The 17,056-nt window shown below is 47.8% G+C and overlaps 1 protein-coding gene across 1 annotated transcript in view; it reads right to left on the bottom strand.

Annotated features, from left to right (window-relative positions):
• Positions 1 to 14,124, bottom strand: part of STAT2 (signal transducer and activator of transcription 2) — a 54,343-nt gene extending 40,219 nt beyond the window's left edge. The window contains exons 1-4 of the mRNA XM_081898547.1: positions 14,005 to 14,124; positions 7,512 to 7,690; positions 5,502 to 5,661; positions 1,388 to 1,486 (exon numbers count right to left, since the gene is read on the bottom strand). Of these exons, the coding sequence (XP_081754673.1) occupies positions 1,388 to 1,486; positions 5,502 to 5,661; positions 7,512 to 7,642 (390 nt within the window). The 5' untranslated portion in view covers positions 7,643 to 7,690; positions 14,005 to 14,124. The remainder of the gene's footprint in view (positions 1 to 1,387; positions 1,487 to 5,501; positions 5,662 to 7,511; positions 7,691 to 14,004) is intronic.
• Positions 14,125 to 17,056: the final 2,932 nt, after the last annotated feature.

Raw genomic sequence — 17,056 nt, forward strand, 5'->3', positions numbered from 1 at the left:
CGATTTCTGGCATCGCACTGCGCCAGTCCGGGCCACGGACGATCTCCTTGGGAGTGATCTGGCCCATGGCCGGTAAACCTTGCCAACTTGTGGCATAAATACAGTGGTACCTCAGGTTACATACGCTTCAGGTTACAGACTCCTCTAACCCAGAAATAATGCTTCAGGTTAAGAACGTTGCTTCAGGATGAGAACAGAAATTGTGCTCCAGCAGCACGGCAGCTGCAGGAGGCCCCATTAGCTAAAGTGGTGTTTCAGGTTAAGAACAGTTTCAGGTTAAGTACGGACCTCTGGAACGAATTAAGTACTTAACCTGAGGTACCACTGAACTGAAGAGAAGCATGTGCTGAGAGCAAATGATGAGAGGAAATTAAGGAGGCGGAAGCTTCCAACAAACTAGGGCTGTGACCAAGAGACGTTGTGCTGCTCGGAAGGAGGATGAGGAGAACTGTAGCACAAGGAGCAGATACGGCAGCCCAGCATGAGCGACTCCACCTCCATCGTTGTGCCCAGACGCTGAGGTCCAGCGCCAAGGGCCTTCTGGCAGTTCCCTCACTGCAAGAAGCAAAGCTACAGGGAACCAGGCAGAGGGCCTTCTCGGTAGTGGCACCCGCCCTGTGGAACGCCCTCCCACCAGATATCAAAGAGAAAAACAACTACCAAACTTTTAGAAGACATCTGAAGGCAGCCCTGTTTAGGGAAGCTTTTAGTGTTTCATAGGTTATTGTATTTACACGAAATTAAGAGACGCCTGCTTCTTGGAAGAAAAGAATGACAAACCTAGACAGCATCTTAAAAAGCAGAGACATCACCTTGCCAACAAAGGTCCGTATAGTAAAAGCTTTGGTTTTCCCAGTAGTGATGTATGGAAGTAAGAGCTGGACCATGAAGAAGGCTGATCGCCAAAGAATGGATGCTTTTGAATTATGGTGCTGGAGGAGACTCTTGAGAGTCCCATGGACTGCAAGAAGATCAAACCTCTCCATTCTGAAGGAAATCAGCCCTCAGTGCTCACTGGAAGGACAGATCCTGAAGGTGAGGCTCCAATACTTTGGCCACCTCATGAGAAGTGAAGACTACCTGGAAAAGACCCTGATTTTGGGAAAGATGGAGGGCACAAGGTGAAGGGGACGACAGAGGACAAGATGGTTGGACAGTGTTCTCAAAGCTACCAGCATGAGTTTGACCAAACTGCGGGAGGCAGTGGAAGACAGGAGTGCCTGGCGTGCTCTGGTCCATGGGGTCATAAAGAGTCGGACATGACTAAACAACAACAAATTTTAGTGTTCTGTTGGAAGCCGCCCAGAGTGGCTGGGGAAACCCAGCCAGATGGGCGGGGTATAAATAATAAATTACTATTATTTTATTATAAGCGGGTTTCTCTTACCCGCGACCCGGCCAAGGCTTCTGCGAGGATCCCTTGCTCTTCTCTCAGCAAGCCATCGATGAAGTTGGCCAGTTGCTCTGGATGATCTTGATACTTGGCCTGGAAGGAAAGGCCACAGCAAATGACCCAAAAGGACATGCAAGCATGCTGCAGCAATCCGGTTACAGTACTGACAGGAGGAGGAGGTACTTCTCACATTCATTCATTCAATCATTCATTCAATGATTCATTTAATCCCTGCTAGAGAAGAATGGGAATTAAAGTTAAGCGAGTACTTGGAACTCGCAAAAATGACCAAATAATTAAGGAATAAACCAATCGATGTAGTCCAAAAGCAGTGGGAATGCTTTAACACTTGTCTAATGAGACAAGGTTCAACAAGCAAAATATGGTTGTGCTTAGAATAAATCTGTAAATAGAAAAATGTTTCCTTATACCAAGATGAGGACAGGAATTGATCAGAAGGTCAGCGGTTCAAATCCCAGCAGTTGGGTGAGCTCCCATTGCTCGGTCCCTGCTCCTGCCGACCTAGCAGCTCGAAAGCACATCAAGTGCAAGTAGATAAATAGGTAACGCTCTGGCAGGAAGGTAAACTGTGTTTCCATGCGCTGCTCTGGTTCACCAGATGAGGCTCAGTCATGCTGGCCACATGACCCAGAAGCCACAAACGCCAGCTCCCTCGGCCAATAAAGCGAGATGGGCGCCGCAACCCCAGAGTTGGCCATGACTGGACCTAATGGTCAGGGGTCCTTTTACCTTTACCTCCCCCTGACTGTCAACCGAGAATATATTGAAGATATTGAAGATATATCTCAACGCATACGATAAAGTGGGCTTCAGTCCACGTAGGCTTTTTCCACAATACAACACACACAAATGCACATATACATACAGACTCATCCCATTCTTCCGATTATGAAATTGTTTCAACCAATTTTAATTTTGCACTTTTGGGTGTTTGTGTGTAATAATTTTATTAAATTTCTCTGTTTCACAATTTCAAATAAACATTTTATAAACATTAGAATATCCAGTGACTTCCCTTCTTTTCTTTCCATGGTTCATTTTACATATCACATACATCCCTGCATATTTTACTCTAACCATTCAAATCACTGTTTACATCCATCCTAAATTGTTCACTCTGTTGAATTTATCTTAATGCTGCCAGCGTTTTCAGTTCTACACAGCTCTTTCCCATATACAGTGGTACCTCGGGTTAAGTACTTAATTCGTTCCAGAGGTCCGTTCTTAACCTGAAACTGTTCTTAACCTGAAGCACCACTTTAGCTAATGGGGCCTCCTGCTGCCACCGCGCCACCAGAGCATGATTTCTGTTCTCATCCTGAAGCAAAGTTCTTAACCTGAGGTACTATTTCTAGGTTAGGGGAGTCGGTAACCTGAAGCGTATGTAACCTCAATAAATGTTTCTCAATCTTCGTTAAAACTGAGTTCTGCCAGGATTTTGTTGTTGTTGTTGTTCTCACAGACCTTTTAAAATCTGTGATTTTAATCTCAGGTACAGTGGTGCCTCGCAAGACGAAATTAATTCGTTCTGCAAGTCTCTTCGTCTTGCGAGTTTTTCGTCTTGCGATGCACGGTTTTCCATAGGAATGCATTGAAAATCAATTAATGCGTTCCTATGGAAACCGCCTTCCCCCAACCTCTTCTGGCGGGCGGCATTTTAAAATCGCCCGGGACAGCGGAGGACTTCTCCGCTGTCCGGGGCGATTTAAAAGCCCCTGGGAAGGCAGGCAGGGGGGACAAAGGCTTTCTCACCCTGCCGCTCGGCTTCGGGACATCGTTCCGATGCCGGGCGGCGGGGGGAGGCTTTCCCGCCCCGCCGCCGGGCTTCGGGACATCGTTCCGATGCCGGGCGGCGGGGGGAGGCTTTCCCGCCCCGCCGCCGGGCTTCGGGACATCGTTCTGAAGCCGGGCGGCGGGGGGAGGCTTTCCCACCCGGCCGCCCGGCTTCGGGACATCGTTCCGATGCCGGGCGGCGGGGGGAGGCGTTCCTGCCCCGCCGCCCGGCATCGGAACGATGCCCCGAAGCCGGGCGGCTGGGGGAGGCTTTCCCGCCCCGCCGCCGGGCTTCGGGACATCGTTCTGAAGCCGGGCGGCGGGGGGAGGCTTTCCCACCCGGCCGCCCGGCTTCGGGACATCGTTCCGATGCCGGGCGGCGGGGGGAGGCGTTCCTGCCCCGCCGCCCGGCATCGGAACGATGCCCCGAAGCCGGGCGGCTGGGGGAGGCGTTCCTGCCCCGCCGCCTGGCATCAGGACGATGCCCCGAAGCCGGGCGGCGGGCGGAGGCTTTCCCGCCCTGCCGCCCAGCTTCGGGACATCGTTCCGATGCCGGGCGGCGGGGGGGAGGCTTTCCCGCCCCGCCGCCGGGCTTCGGGACATCGTTCTGAAGCCGGGTGGCGGGGGGAGGCTTTCCCACCCGGCCGCCGGGCTTCGGGACATCGTTCCGATGCCGGGCGGCGGGGGGAGGCGTTCCTGCCCCGCCGCCTGGCATCGGGACGATGCCCCGAAGCCGGGCGGCGGGGGGAGGCTTTCCCGCCCCGCCGCCCAGCTTCGGGACATCGTTCCGATGCCGGGCGGCGGGGGGAGGCTTTCCCGCCCCGCCGCCGGGCTTCGGGACATCGTTCCGATGCCGGGCGGTGGGGGGAGGCTTTCCCGCCCCGCCGCCCAGCTTCGGGACATCGTTCTGAAGCCGGGCGGCCGGGGGAGGCTTTCCTGCCCCGCCGCCCGGCATCGGGACATCGTTCCGATGCCGGGCGGCGGGGGGAGGCTTCAAAAGCCCCCGGTTAGGCAGGCAGGGGGGGCAAAGACTTTTGCCCCCCGCCCGCCTTGGGAAGAGGTCCAGGACCTCTTCCCAAGGCGGGCGGGGGGCAAAAGTCTTTGCCCCCCCCTGCCTGCCTTCAAAAGCCGTCCGGGATAGCGGGAAGCGCTTCCCTGCTATCCCGGACCGCTTTTAAAATGCTGGCGGTGGGGAGCAAAGCCTTTCGCCCCCGCCGGCCTCCCTGGACCTCTTCTGAAGTCCGGAGGGGGGGAAAAGGCTTTGCTCCCCACTGCCAGCATTTAAAAAAAGGTCCCCGAGATTTCCCTGTGGGCTTTCGTCTTGCGATGCAAGCCCATAGGGAAAATCGTCTAGCGAAGCGTCGCAAAAACCGAAAAACCCTTTCGTCTTGCGGGTTTTTCATCTTGCGAGGCATTCGTCTTGCGGGGCACCACTGTATTATGCTGTATTTAAATGTGGCAGTTGGACTGCACATTTTTAGGCACTGCGTTTACTTCTCAAGATTTTTAGACTTCACTGATTTCTTTTCAGAGCTGTCTGCAAACCGAAACAAGGAATATGAGAGAGATTGTGTATATTTGAAAACGTGGGCATCATTAAGATAAATTCAACAGCGTAAATAAGTTTTGATGGCTGTAACAAGGGAATACTGAATGGTTTAGTTTTTGTAAAATATGTAGGAATTTATGTTATGCAAGATGAACCATAGAAAGAGAAGAAGGGAAGTCATTTTAAGGCTGTTTAAATGAATATTCTAAAATGTAAAACAGAAAATTTAATACAAATTATGGGGGGCGGAGATTCTCCCTCTACAAACCCCCCCCCAAAATCTACTCTCGGGATTCCATCAGTATATGGAAAACACTGGATGCCCAAGCCATTGTTTATAGCACCAGTGCTACTACAGTCATACGTCGGAAGTCGAATGGAATCCGTTCCGCAAATCCGTTCAACTTCCAAAATGTTGGGAAACCAAAGCACAGCTTCTGATTGGCTGCAGGAAGCTCCTGCAGCCAATTGGGAGCCCTGTCAGACGTTCGGGTTCCAAAAGAACGTTCTCAAACCGGAACATTCACTTCCGGGTTTGCAGCGTTCAGGAGCCAAAACGTTCAAGAACTAAGCTGTTTGAAAACCAAGGTACGACTGTATATAGAATTTCATTTACATGGATTTTGGGGTCTTAAACTGGTTTTTATAGTTTTGTATGCCTTTGCCTTCTCCACGGCCTCTCTTCCCAGGGAAATGTTAGTTCTCCTTTCGCTGTTTCCCTACGGCTCAGCCCTCCAACATGCATAAAAACTTAACACCCCATACCTGTAGGTTGAGTTTGGAGCGGCGCAGGTTGTGCTTGAGGACCATGTTAGAATTGTTTTCTTCCCCCAAAACGAGACGTCCGAGTTGATCGTCGAGCAGCCCCAGCATGGTGTGGAAAAGGCTGCAAGCCTGCGAAGGGTCGGATCGTGCTGCTTCATTCCTGAAAGGCAAATAAAGGAGAAATGGCAGAGGGAGGGTGAATCCTTGGCTCAAATGCACAAAAACAAGGATATACAGTGGTACCTCTGAGTGTGAACAGGATCCGCGACTGCGTGTTTTGCCACTTCCGTGCATGCGCGTAACGTCATTTTGAGCGTCTGTGCATGCGCGAGCAGCGAAACCCGGAAGTAACACCTTCCGTTACTTCCGGGTCACCGCGGAGCGCAACCCGAGAATGCTTAACCTGAAGCGTATTCATCCCGAGGTATGACTGTAGATCAAGGTTTCCCAGCTTTGGCCTCTAGCTGTTTTTGGACTACAGTTCCCATCATCCCTGACCACTGGTCCTGCTAAGCTAGGGATGATGGGAGTCATAGTAATTTTTGATATAACCGTAAAAACGACAGTGGTACCTCGGGTTACATACACTTCAGGTTACATACGCTTCAGGTTTCTAACCCAGAAATATTACCTCGGGTTAAGAACTTTACTTCAGGATGAGAACAGAAATCATACAGTGGCGGCGCGGTGGCAGCAGGAGGCCCCACTAGCTAAAGTGGTGCTTCAGGTTAAGAACAGTTTCAGGTTAAGAACGGACCTCCAGAACGAATTAAGTACGTAACCTGAGGTACCACTGTACTCTGAAAATTTATTACTGCAAAAATGAAACTTTCATCTGGTTGTAAATATTAAGATTATACCAGCAAGAATGAGTCTTTCTGTAAAAAATAATAATGATTGGAATAAAGTCCTACTGACTAGTGATTTAAATCAAATCCACCTTGGCCACAAGGGTGCTTTACTTGTCCAAACCAGGAGCAGCTGGTGAGGAGGCGCAGAACTGCGCCCTTGGGACTCCCAGTGACAGAGTCACTGCCATTTGATGGGGAAAATGGGGGGGGAAGGGGTGAAGCAGCAAATAAATTCCAGGGTGTGTGGGTGAGGAATGGGAACAACACAACATAAAATTTTGCTTCCCTCATGGGGCTACAATTCCCAGTGTTCCCTGTGAAGAGGTATCGATTGTTAAACCACTTTGAGAATTGCAGCTCCATAAATGGAATCGAGGCATATCCTAAGAACTCTCTTTTTTAAAATAAATAAATCAGTCTTTATTGGTTTATAAACTACACAGACACACAAAGAAAACACAACAAAATAAAACACACAGCACATAACTCAATAAAACAAAACAAAACAGTACAATACGAAAACACAAAAATACCATATTTTTCGCTCTATAAGACGCACCAGACCACAAGACACACCTAGTTTTTGGAGGAGGAAAACTAGAAAAAAAAATATTCTGAATCTCAGAAGCCAGAACAGCAAGAAGGATCGCTGCGCAAGTGAAAGCAGTGATCCCTCTTGCTGTTCTGGCTTCTGGGATAGCTGCGCAGCCTGCATTCGGTCCATAAGACGCACACACATTTCCCCTTACTTTTTAGGAGGGAAAAAGTGAGTCTTCTAGAGCAAAAAATACGGTATTTCAGCCATCGATTTCCAACCTCCTAAAAACTCTCAGCATCCATGACAAAGCAGAGCTCCCATAATTCTTGGGGGTTATCAAGTGGTATTTTTTTATTTAAAAAAAGAAGTGCCGGAACTGACCATGAACACATCCCTTGTTCTCTTATAATGGCAATGGAGCTCACCTGAGAGGTGCCGGAACTGAGTTACGGCTGGGGGGGAAATGGCCTGGGTATATCATAGTGTGTTAAATGTATGGTGTCAACCATACACAATGGAGAAGCCAAAATGGTGGAGAACACATAATGGTGGTGGTTGGGGGGCGAGAAATAGCCAGAAAATGGGAGTTTCTTTTCTTGACAGCGACCCAAGTGGCATTACCAGTTTTGCTCCTCAATCCAATAGGCAAGGTACTCTCGTACTTCCATGGGCAGGCAGTCTTCAGAATAAAGGTAGTGCACCTGGTCCAGGTAAGGTCCATCCAGCTTCTGGATCTGTTGCCACTGAGACATGTTTGCTGGCGGAAGGGTCAAGACTGGGCTCCTCACAGCTGACAATGCCTGAGGAAGCAAGTCAGAACATGAAAAGTTTGAAAGGAGTCCTTCATAGCGAACAGAGAAACTGCAAGTCACGATGATATATGGAAACCATCTCGATTTGAGGATTGGAAGAACGGAAAAATTCACACAGGATTATTATTGGTGTTTATCGGTTTAAGGAGATTATCAGAAGAGATCATAAAGAAAAAAGAGAAAATATATGAACAAGATGTGATGTGGAAACAGCAAGATAAGACTGGATAGAATTATGAACTCTGTTTGGATTGATTTGGACTGATTTGGACATTAACGCAGTAGCAAGAAGATGATCAGAATCCCCCTTCGGATCTTGAAATATGGGTCCCCCCAACAAAATTTAAAATTCGGCTTTTTAATTCGGAATTTATGTGATGTGATTTAATTTGATTTGATTGGCCGGTTAATAAAAATTATTAAAAAAGAAAAAAGAAACTGCAAGTCACAGGTCCTATTTTAGAATGGACAACAGATGACGAGAAGAGATGTTTGGGCCGGAAACTTAAGAGGTTTGGACAGAAGCTTGGACGCAGCGAACTGCGCAGATAAGAATAAAAGGGAAAACGCCTAGCAAAAGTGAACTATTGGGCTTTCATATATAGAGATGGAAAGAGAATTATTTTAGAAATGATAATTACTGATTTAGTGTGGATTGGATCATTTGTGGAGTAACCTCACTTGTATATACAGCAGATACTAAAATATTGAATGTGCAGGTATTGGCAAGTGGATAGCTGATGGTTAAAGATACAGTGGTACCTCGGGTTACATATGCTTCAGGTTACACACGCTTCAGGTTACAGGTTCCGCTAACCCAGAAATATTACCTCGGGTTAAGAACTTTGCTTCAGGATGAGAACAGAAATCGTGCTCCGGCAGCGCGGCAGCAGCAGGAGGCCCCATTAGCTAAAGTGGTGCTTCAGGTTAAGAACAGTTTCAGGTTAAGAACGGACCTCCGGAACGAACTACGTACTTAACCCAATGTACCACTGTACATAAGTCTAAAAACAATGCAGGGTGGATAAAAATCAATGATTTTTTTTAAATCAGATTTTCAAAATTTAAATCAATTTTTAAAATATAAATCAGATTTTCAAAATTTAAATCAATTTTTAAAATATAAATCAGATTTTCAAAATTTAAATTGGATTTTCAAAATTAAAAGCTTTTGGAGGAAAAAAATATTCCTAAAGATAGTTTTCCATTTAAGTTACATTATCGTCCAACCGCCATTCGTCAGGAAATATGGATTTGTTTTAAGTTTTTCATGTGTGCTGAAACTCAGTCTAAGGTGTGTGTGTGTTTTTTACACCATTTAAGCACATCAGTTAACAAATATGGATACATATGCTATAATGTTACTGTTTTCGTTAAATAAATTATTTAAATTGTTATAAAGGAAATGATTATTTTTCTCCTTCCAATAAAGCACAGCAGAATAGTTGTCCCAATATAAACAGTTAACTTGTTAAACCTCACAATAATTTCATAATTATCTGTCTATGTATTTCTAATAGTATAACCAAATCAGTCATTTTTTATCTAACTCTAAAAACTACTCTGAAAATTTATTGTTCCAAAAATGAAACCTTCATCTGGTTGTAAATATTACAGAAGCTCCTGCAGCCAATCAGAAGCCACGGAACCCGCGTCTGACATTTGGGTTCCAAGAATGCTTGTAAACTGGAACACCCACTTCCAGGTTTGCGGCGTTTGGGAGCCAAAATGTTCAACTCGCAAGGCATTTGGGATCCAAGGTACGACTGTACAGCTTTTGGTGTACAGCAACAATAAAATGCTAGCATTAAAAAAAGACTCCAATTTGACCTCTGAATCAGAAATCATGACTGAGTTATGCTCAGTTACCAAAGTCTGTTACCATGAGAGTCCAGATGGGTGTCAGTTGCAGGATGAATGCCGTCTCTGTTGGCATCATTCTTCCAGTCCCCTGCCCACCCAATCCTGATTTCATCCAGAGCTGGACCATAAAGAAGGCTGATTGCCGAAGAAATGATGCTTTTGAATTATGGTGCTGGAGGAGACACTTGAGAGTCCCATGGACTGTAAGAAGATCAAACCTATCCATTCTTAAGGAAATCAACCCTGAGTGCTCACTGGAAGGACAGATCCTGAAGCTGAGACTCCAATACTTTGGCCACCTCATGAGAAGAGAAGACTCCCTGGAAAAGACCCTGATGTTGGGAAAGATGGAGGGCAGAAGGAGAAGGGGACGACAGAGGACGAGATGGTTGGACAGTGTTCTCAAAGCTACCAGCATGAGTTTGACCAAACTGCGGGAGGCAGTGGAAGACAGGAGTGCCTGGCGTGCTCTGGTTCAGGGGGTCACGAAGAGTCGGACACGACTAAATGACTAAACAACAAATTATTTTGGCAGAAAACCCTACCAATTAAGAAAAAAAAATTACCTGCTTGCAACAACAAGCCTGGAAGCACCAAAACCCAGCCCATTTGACCCATAAATCTAAAAATGCTGTTTCTCAAATGGTGGAACAGGACTCATCAGTTTGCCTCAGTGCCACCGCATGCCCAGTTTTTCTTCCTTGCTTTTCTTCCCTGGCCACGAGCCATGCCAGCAACTCCTGGCAAGCAAGAAGGAAGGCAGCCAAGAAGAAAGGTCTCCTTCCTCTGAAGTGAAAGTACCAGAGGACATGTTGAAGGAAGAAAGTGAGCTAAAATGTTATTGTTGTTGCACGCCATCCTAATCACTGAGCGGTGCAAGATTCCAGGGGTTCCGGGCTTCGTGAGAGTGTGCTATCTGCATGATACAGGGTTTAAAGGTAAAGGGACCCCTGACCACTAGGTCCAGTCGTGGCCGACTCTGGGGTTGCGGCGCTCATCTCGCTTTACTGGCCGAGGGAGCCGGCGTACAGCTTCCGGGTCATGTGGCCAGCATGTCTAAGCCGCTTCTGGCGAACCAGAGCAGCACAGAGAAACGCCGTTTACCTTCCCACCAGAGCAGTACCTATTTATCTACTTGCACTTTGACATGCTTTCGAACTGCTAGGTTGGCAGGACCTGGGACAGAGCAACAGGAGCTCACTGCATTGCGGGGATTCGAACTGCCGACCTTCTGATCGGCAAGTCCTAGGCTCTGTGGTTTAACACACAGCGCCACCCGCGTCCCGGATATAGGGTTTATTTACACATATATACAGCCTGAGCCTATGATGGAGGGGTTTCCAACATTCACATCCACAAAGGGTCTTATTCCTTCCATAGACGCAGTCTTGGGAGTCAACAGAAATCACACATCCCTCTCAAACGTTGCTCTGATTCTCCAGCTTACTGCTATAACTTCTAGGTCACATCACTGCAACTCGGCTCTAAACTCAGGCTTCTTCCATCTATCTATCTATCTATCATCTATTTATCTATCTATCATCATCTATCATCATCTATCTATGATCCCACCCATTTGCTGTTTGACACAGAGCTCTTTTCCTTTTGTTTCCCTTAATGGCCCATCGCCCAGGCCAGGGGTCAGCAACTTTTTCAGCCGTGGGCCAGTCCACCATCCCTCAGACCATGTGGTGGGCCGGACTATATTTTTTTTTAGTTTTCGACTCTGAAAACCAGCAGAGTTGCTTAAATCTCATGGTAACAGACTTTGGTAACTGAACATAACTCAGTCATGATTTCCGATTCAGAGGTCAAATTAGGAGTCTTTTTTTTTAATGTTAGCATTTTATTGTTGCTGTTTTTATTAGTGAAGGGAAATTTGCAGAGCCAAGAATTAAAAAGGAATATTCATAGTGCAATATTGCATCCATTATTTGTGAATTGCTCAGATTAAAATAATTTAACAGATTGCATGTTATAGTAAGAAATTGGAATATACAAAATGTTTGCATCCCGTTCTTCTAGCACAGGGGTCAGAAACCTTTTTCAGCAGGTGGCTGGTCCACTGTGCCTCAGACCTTGTGGGGGGCCAGACTATATTTTGAAGAAAAGAAATGAATGAATTCCTATGCCCCCCACAAATAATCCAGAGATGCATTTTAAATAAAAGCACACATTCTACTCATGTAAAAACATGGACTGAGAAGGCGACTGGGCCACATACGGCCCTCGGGCCTTAGGTTGCCTACCCCTGGCCCAGGCTGTCGCCTCAATACAGGAGGCTAGTCTGGTTTATATTTTAATACTCGCTGAATCCAAGGTTCTCACATACAGCCTACTTCCTCCCCCCACCCTAAAAAAACCCCTCTTAACAACATATTTACGGGACCACCTCTCCTGGTATGCCCCGCAGAGGACCTTAGGGTCCATGAATAACCATAGTTTAGAGGTCCCGGGCCCTAATGAAGTCAGACTATCCTCCACTAGGGCCAGGGCCTTTTCAGTGATGGCTCCAACCTGGTGGAATGCTCTGTCCCATGAGACTAGGGCCCTGCAGGATTTAACCTCCTTACCTGCTCTGAGACCCCACAGCTAATTCTCCTCTGGCCTCTCTGGCCCAAGTAGGACTAATTCAGCCAGCTAGCCCTGGTGATTATCTAATGGTTATGAGATGAATTTTCCCTAAATTGATTTCTGAACTTTGAATTTTATTGTTATTCATGTTTTTATACTGTATTTTATGCTGCTTTTACAATTAAGTGTTTTAAATTTGTTGTTAGCCGCCCTGAGCACAGTTTTTGGACCGGGAAGGGCGGGGTATAAATTTTTTATCATTTATTATATAACAAAGAAAAATGGGAAAAGAGTGTTCTGTTCCAAATTGAAAACAGAAAGGGGAGAAGAGATCACAAATGCTAAGGGAGGCAGAGGTGACTGTAAAAGGTCCAGACAGGAGGGATTAAACAAATTGGAAGTTTTCAGGGGGCGTGGGGGGGAGGGAGATAAGGTATAAATGCAGTCTGAAAGGAGAACGAGAGATGGAATTACTTGTGAGAGACATGGGGGGGGGGGGAGAGAAAAAGACTTTTCCACTTAGAGCTTCAAGATCATTGAATTCTGTCTTAAATGGCGCCACAATATCTCTGCATTTAATTTAAGGGAACCTCAGCTATGGGGCTCCTTGTCACAAGGGAAATGCAAGTTCCCCAAACAAAAAAGCAATGTCTGCAATTGCCAGCTGGTTCTGCAGAACTCTCCTGCATCTGGTTCTGCCCCTGGATCACCATTTTCTGGCTGTAAGGTTCAGCAAGGGAGCCCTGGGGCAGACCACCCACTCTGGAAACTGTGCTTAGTTGAAGATGCTACCTGCCCTTGACTGGAATCCTAAAACGAAGCAAGCTCACAGGAGGACTTTCCCATCCCTTTTCCGCCTAGCCAGGACCACCTGTGTGACCCCAGGTAGAACACTTTCCAGAGCCTGGGGTGCAGTTTCCTGAACAATGCGAGATTGGGGTGCAAGGAAACTCCCCTTCCCTGAGCTTCCTGAAGTTACGGTACCTTCTGGTCAAGGCGTTTTTGTTTTGTTGTGTTCTGAGACTTCTGCGAAGGGACGCGGGTGGCGCTGTGGTTTAAACCACAGAGCCCAGGACTTGCCGATCAGAAGGTCGGCGGTTTGAATCCCCGCGACGGGGTGAGCTCCCGTTGCTCGGTCCCTGCTCCTGCCAACCTAGCACTTTGGAAGCACGTCAAAGTGCAAGTAGATAAATAGGTACCGCTCTGACGGGAAGGTAAACGGTGTTTCCATGCGCTGCTCTGGTTCGCCAGAAGCGGCTTAGTCATGCTGGCCACATGACCCAGAAACTGCGCTGCAACCCCAGAGTCGGCCACGACTGGACCTGATGGTCAGGGGTCCCTTTACCCAAGACTTCTGCAATGGTCTCAGGAAAAGCCACAGACATACATACATAAAACATAATAAAACATTACGCCTTAAAACAAACTTCCCTATACCTTCAGATACCGTGCTTTCAACTTAAAAATCCCGAGCTCAGGGGTTTATTTGCTGAATTGCGGGAGCGAATAGAGCTCATCGCCCCGTGGTTCTAGATCCACAAGCTTTTTGTTATTCTTTTTCTGGACTTCGCAGCAATATAATGCATTTTTGGGAGCGGTGTCGTCGTGGTTGCGATTCCTACTGTGAAGCAGCTGGAAGCCAGAAATCCTTGCCGACTTACTGCAAGCAGCTCAGGTATCTGAGAGAGCCGCGATCTTCTGCCAAAGCGGAAACAGATCCCAAGATCTCCAGGTCCACCTGACAGATCAACAGATCCACCTGTCCAGGTGTACTCTATGACTCCCATCCCCCTACACGCAACTCATCCGATCCCAAGCTGGCCCTCTGCGCCCCCCCGCCCCCGCAGCCCATACATTTCTCCTACCGGTGCAAAACCGCAAGACCCGGCGCTCAGCCGCCTTGGAGAAATGTTATTTCGCAGCTTGCAATTCCAGGGAGCGCCTTCGCCTCCCTCGGCGCTGGAGGAAGCGGCGGCTTGGAAGGGAGGTGGGCGGGGCATAGGGCGCTGCCCCGCCCATCGCTCTGCGCGATTGGACGAAGAGCCCTGGCGGCCCTTAGGCACGGAGGGAGGGGCGACCCGAAGGAGGAAGAGCCGCCGAGAATTTCGATTTCCCAGGAATGACGTCGGCGACGGGGCGGGGACTGAGCCCTGGAAAGCCATGTCGGCCCGCCCACAGCCTTAGTTGGCACGTGGGTTCTGCATTGGCTGGTTTCTTTGCGTTAGTTTAATGACTCCTAATTTTTTTTAAAGGATATTAATTAGTTAATTAATTAGATTAGTCCTTCAACCCAATAATAATAAACAACCCAATAATAATAAACAACTTTTATTTATATACCGCCCTCCCCGGCCGAGACTGGGCTCAGGGCGGCTAACATCAAATATATAACATTGGTATAAAATCGAACAAGAATTAAATTACCTCCTAAAAACAAGTCAGGATCAAATTGAAATCTAATTACAGTGGTACCTCTGGTTAAGTACTTAATTTGTTACGGAGGTCCGTTCCTAACCTGAAACTGTTCTTAACCTGAAGCATCACTTTACCTAATGGGGCCTCCCGCTGCTGCCGCTGCACGATTTCTGTTCTTATCCTGAAGCAAAGTTCTTAACCTGAAGCGCTCTTTCTGGGTTAGCGGAGTCTGTAACCTGAAGCGTATGTAACCCGAGGTACCACTGTAGGTGGCTTTCCGCAGGATTAGGGTCTGTCTTACAACCAGACGAACAATCAAGCAATACACCCCCACAGAGATAATTAAAGCCTAAAAAGGAAAGAGAGATGCATTAATAAACACCCCGCCTGCTTCTGAAAGGTATAGCTTTGTTTAATCGGCCAAAGACCTGGTTCAAGAGGAATGTTTTTGCTTAGCCCCTCTCCGGCTAGCTGCCTGGAAAGCTCAGTTGGTTAGAGCGTGGTGCCGATGATGCCAAGGTTGCAGGTTCGATCCCTGTATGGGAGAACCGTACGGTATATTCTTGCACTGCAGGGGGCTGGACTAGAATGATCTTCAGGGTCCCTTCCAACTTTATGATTCTGTGTGATGATGGTGCCAGGCATTGGAGCCCACTCCTAGGGACAGAGATGTGCCTTTGCGCCCCCCCCCCCATAGAATATTTGAAGGGGGCAGCCCCCCTCCAGTTGCTGGGAATTGCCATTTAAATGGTGTGTGTCTTGGGATCGATTGTGCGGGGCAGGGCTTATCTGGCCCTCCCCCCATGTTTTATTCAAGTTGGTACTCCTGGTTCCAGGCAAATCTCCTGGGGAGAGCATTCCACAAACAGGACACACCACAGAAAAGCCCTGTACTCGCTTAAGGCTGTACAGTGGTACCTCAGGTTACAAACACCTCGGGTTACAAACACTCCGGGTTACAGACTCCGCTAACCCGGAAGTAGTACCTCGGGTTAAGAACTTTACCTCAGGATGAGAACAGAAATCGTGTGGTGGTGGCGGGAGGCCCCATTAGCTAAAGTGGTGCCTCAGGTTAAGAACGGTTTCAGGTTAAGAACGGACCTCCGGAACAAATTAAGTTCATAACCAGAGGTACCACTGTACCTCATTAAAGTGCTTCAAAACCAACACTTAGAATTGAAAACTGTTTGGCAGCCAGTGCAGTCAGGCCAGGACTAGTGTTACGGTCTCATGCCATTTTGCCCCGGTGAACAACCTAGCTGCTGAATTCCACACCAGCTAAAGTTTCCCAACCATCTTCACTTCAGAAGCACCTCTATATAAATAACGCATTGCAGTAGTCTACTGAGCCTGCTGAAAAGTACTGGCCTGTGGAGATAAGTTCTTCTTGCCTGTGGTGTTTTATCTCTGATAATCCAATCACCAGTGCAGTGGCGTAGCGTGGGTTGTCAGCACCCGGGGCAAGGCAAGTACCGGTAATTTGTGCCCCCTAACCCGTGGATTTGCGCCCCCTAACCCTAACCCCCAGATGTTGCGCCCAGTGCGGCCGCCCCCCCCTGCACCCCCCACGCTACGCCACTGCACAACTGTGCTGCAGTTATCACCCACTGAACATGCATGTGTGAGCCTGCTTTTGCTCAGTGGTTGAAGGTTGGAGAACAAGTGTTGGGTCAGACGCAACTCAGCGCTATCTAGTTTCATGGGCATGTGGTTGTATGATTTGCAGTGGTCCAAATCTTATTTGGGAGTGTTAATCCCCTATTCCTTTCTACATGCAGTGTGCATCTGAAACAAAGGCAAACGTTTTCCCCCAATTGTCTTCTAAACAAGACAGAGCTCACCGGCAAGACCAGCATCTGCTACCCAAAGCAATTGCTTCATATTCTTTCATAGTGACATAGAAGAACATGTGAAGAAACGTCAAATGTAAGGCTCCTCTGAGTATCTTAAGAGTAAAAGCTGAATTTGAGCAAAGGGAGTGTTTCCAAAGTTTTCGCAGGCAGTCAGGCTTGAGCCACTGCTGGAAATGGTCACAGAAGCTGTTCTAACAGGCTGGTGGTTTCAAATTACACACAATGGTTCATGTTCTTTCTCCTTTGTCCCAAGTCTGAGAGCATAAAGTGCCAACAAGAGGACTGGAACCGCCCTCTGATTGTTTACACCAGCTGATTGCTCTATCCACCTATCACTGTTGTCCCATGGGGTGGGGTGGGGGGCAGATAAAGATCCAAAAAGGCCCCACCCCACCCCTGCTCTAGAACGTGCCTGGGCTGCATGTGAACTTAATGCTTAAAGCAGTCTTCATCGATGGGCCATGTGCAGAGGGTTGTTTGACATTTGTGATCCCATGTGCCTGTAAAGACCATAAGGTAAAGGTAAAGGGACCCCTGACCATTAGGTCCAGTCGTGGCCGACTCTGGGGTTGCGACACTCATCTCGCTTTATTGGCCGAGTACAGCTTCCGGGTCATGTGGCCAGCATGACTAAGCCACTTCTGGCGAA

The sequence above is a fragment of the Podarcis melisellensis genome, assembly GCF_964234715.1.
Source record: "Podarcis melisellensis genome assembly, chromosome: 2".
In the NCBI taxonomy this organism is placed as follows: Eukaryota; Metazoa; Chordata; class Lepidosauria; order Squamata; family Lacertidae; genus Podarcis; species Podarcis melisellensis.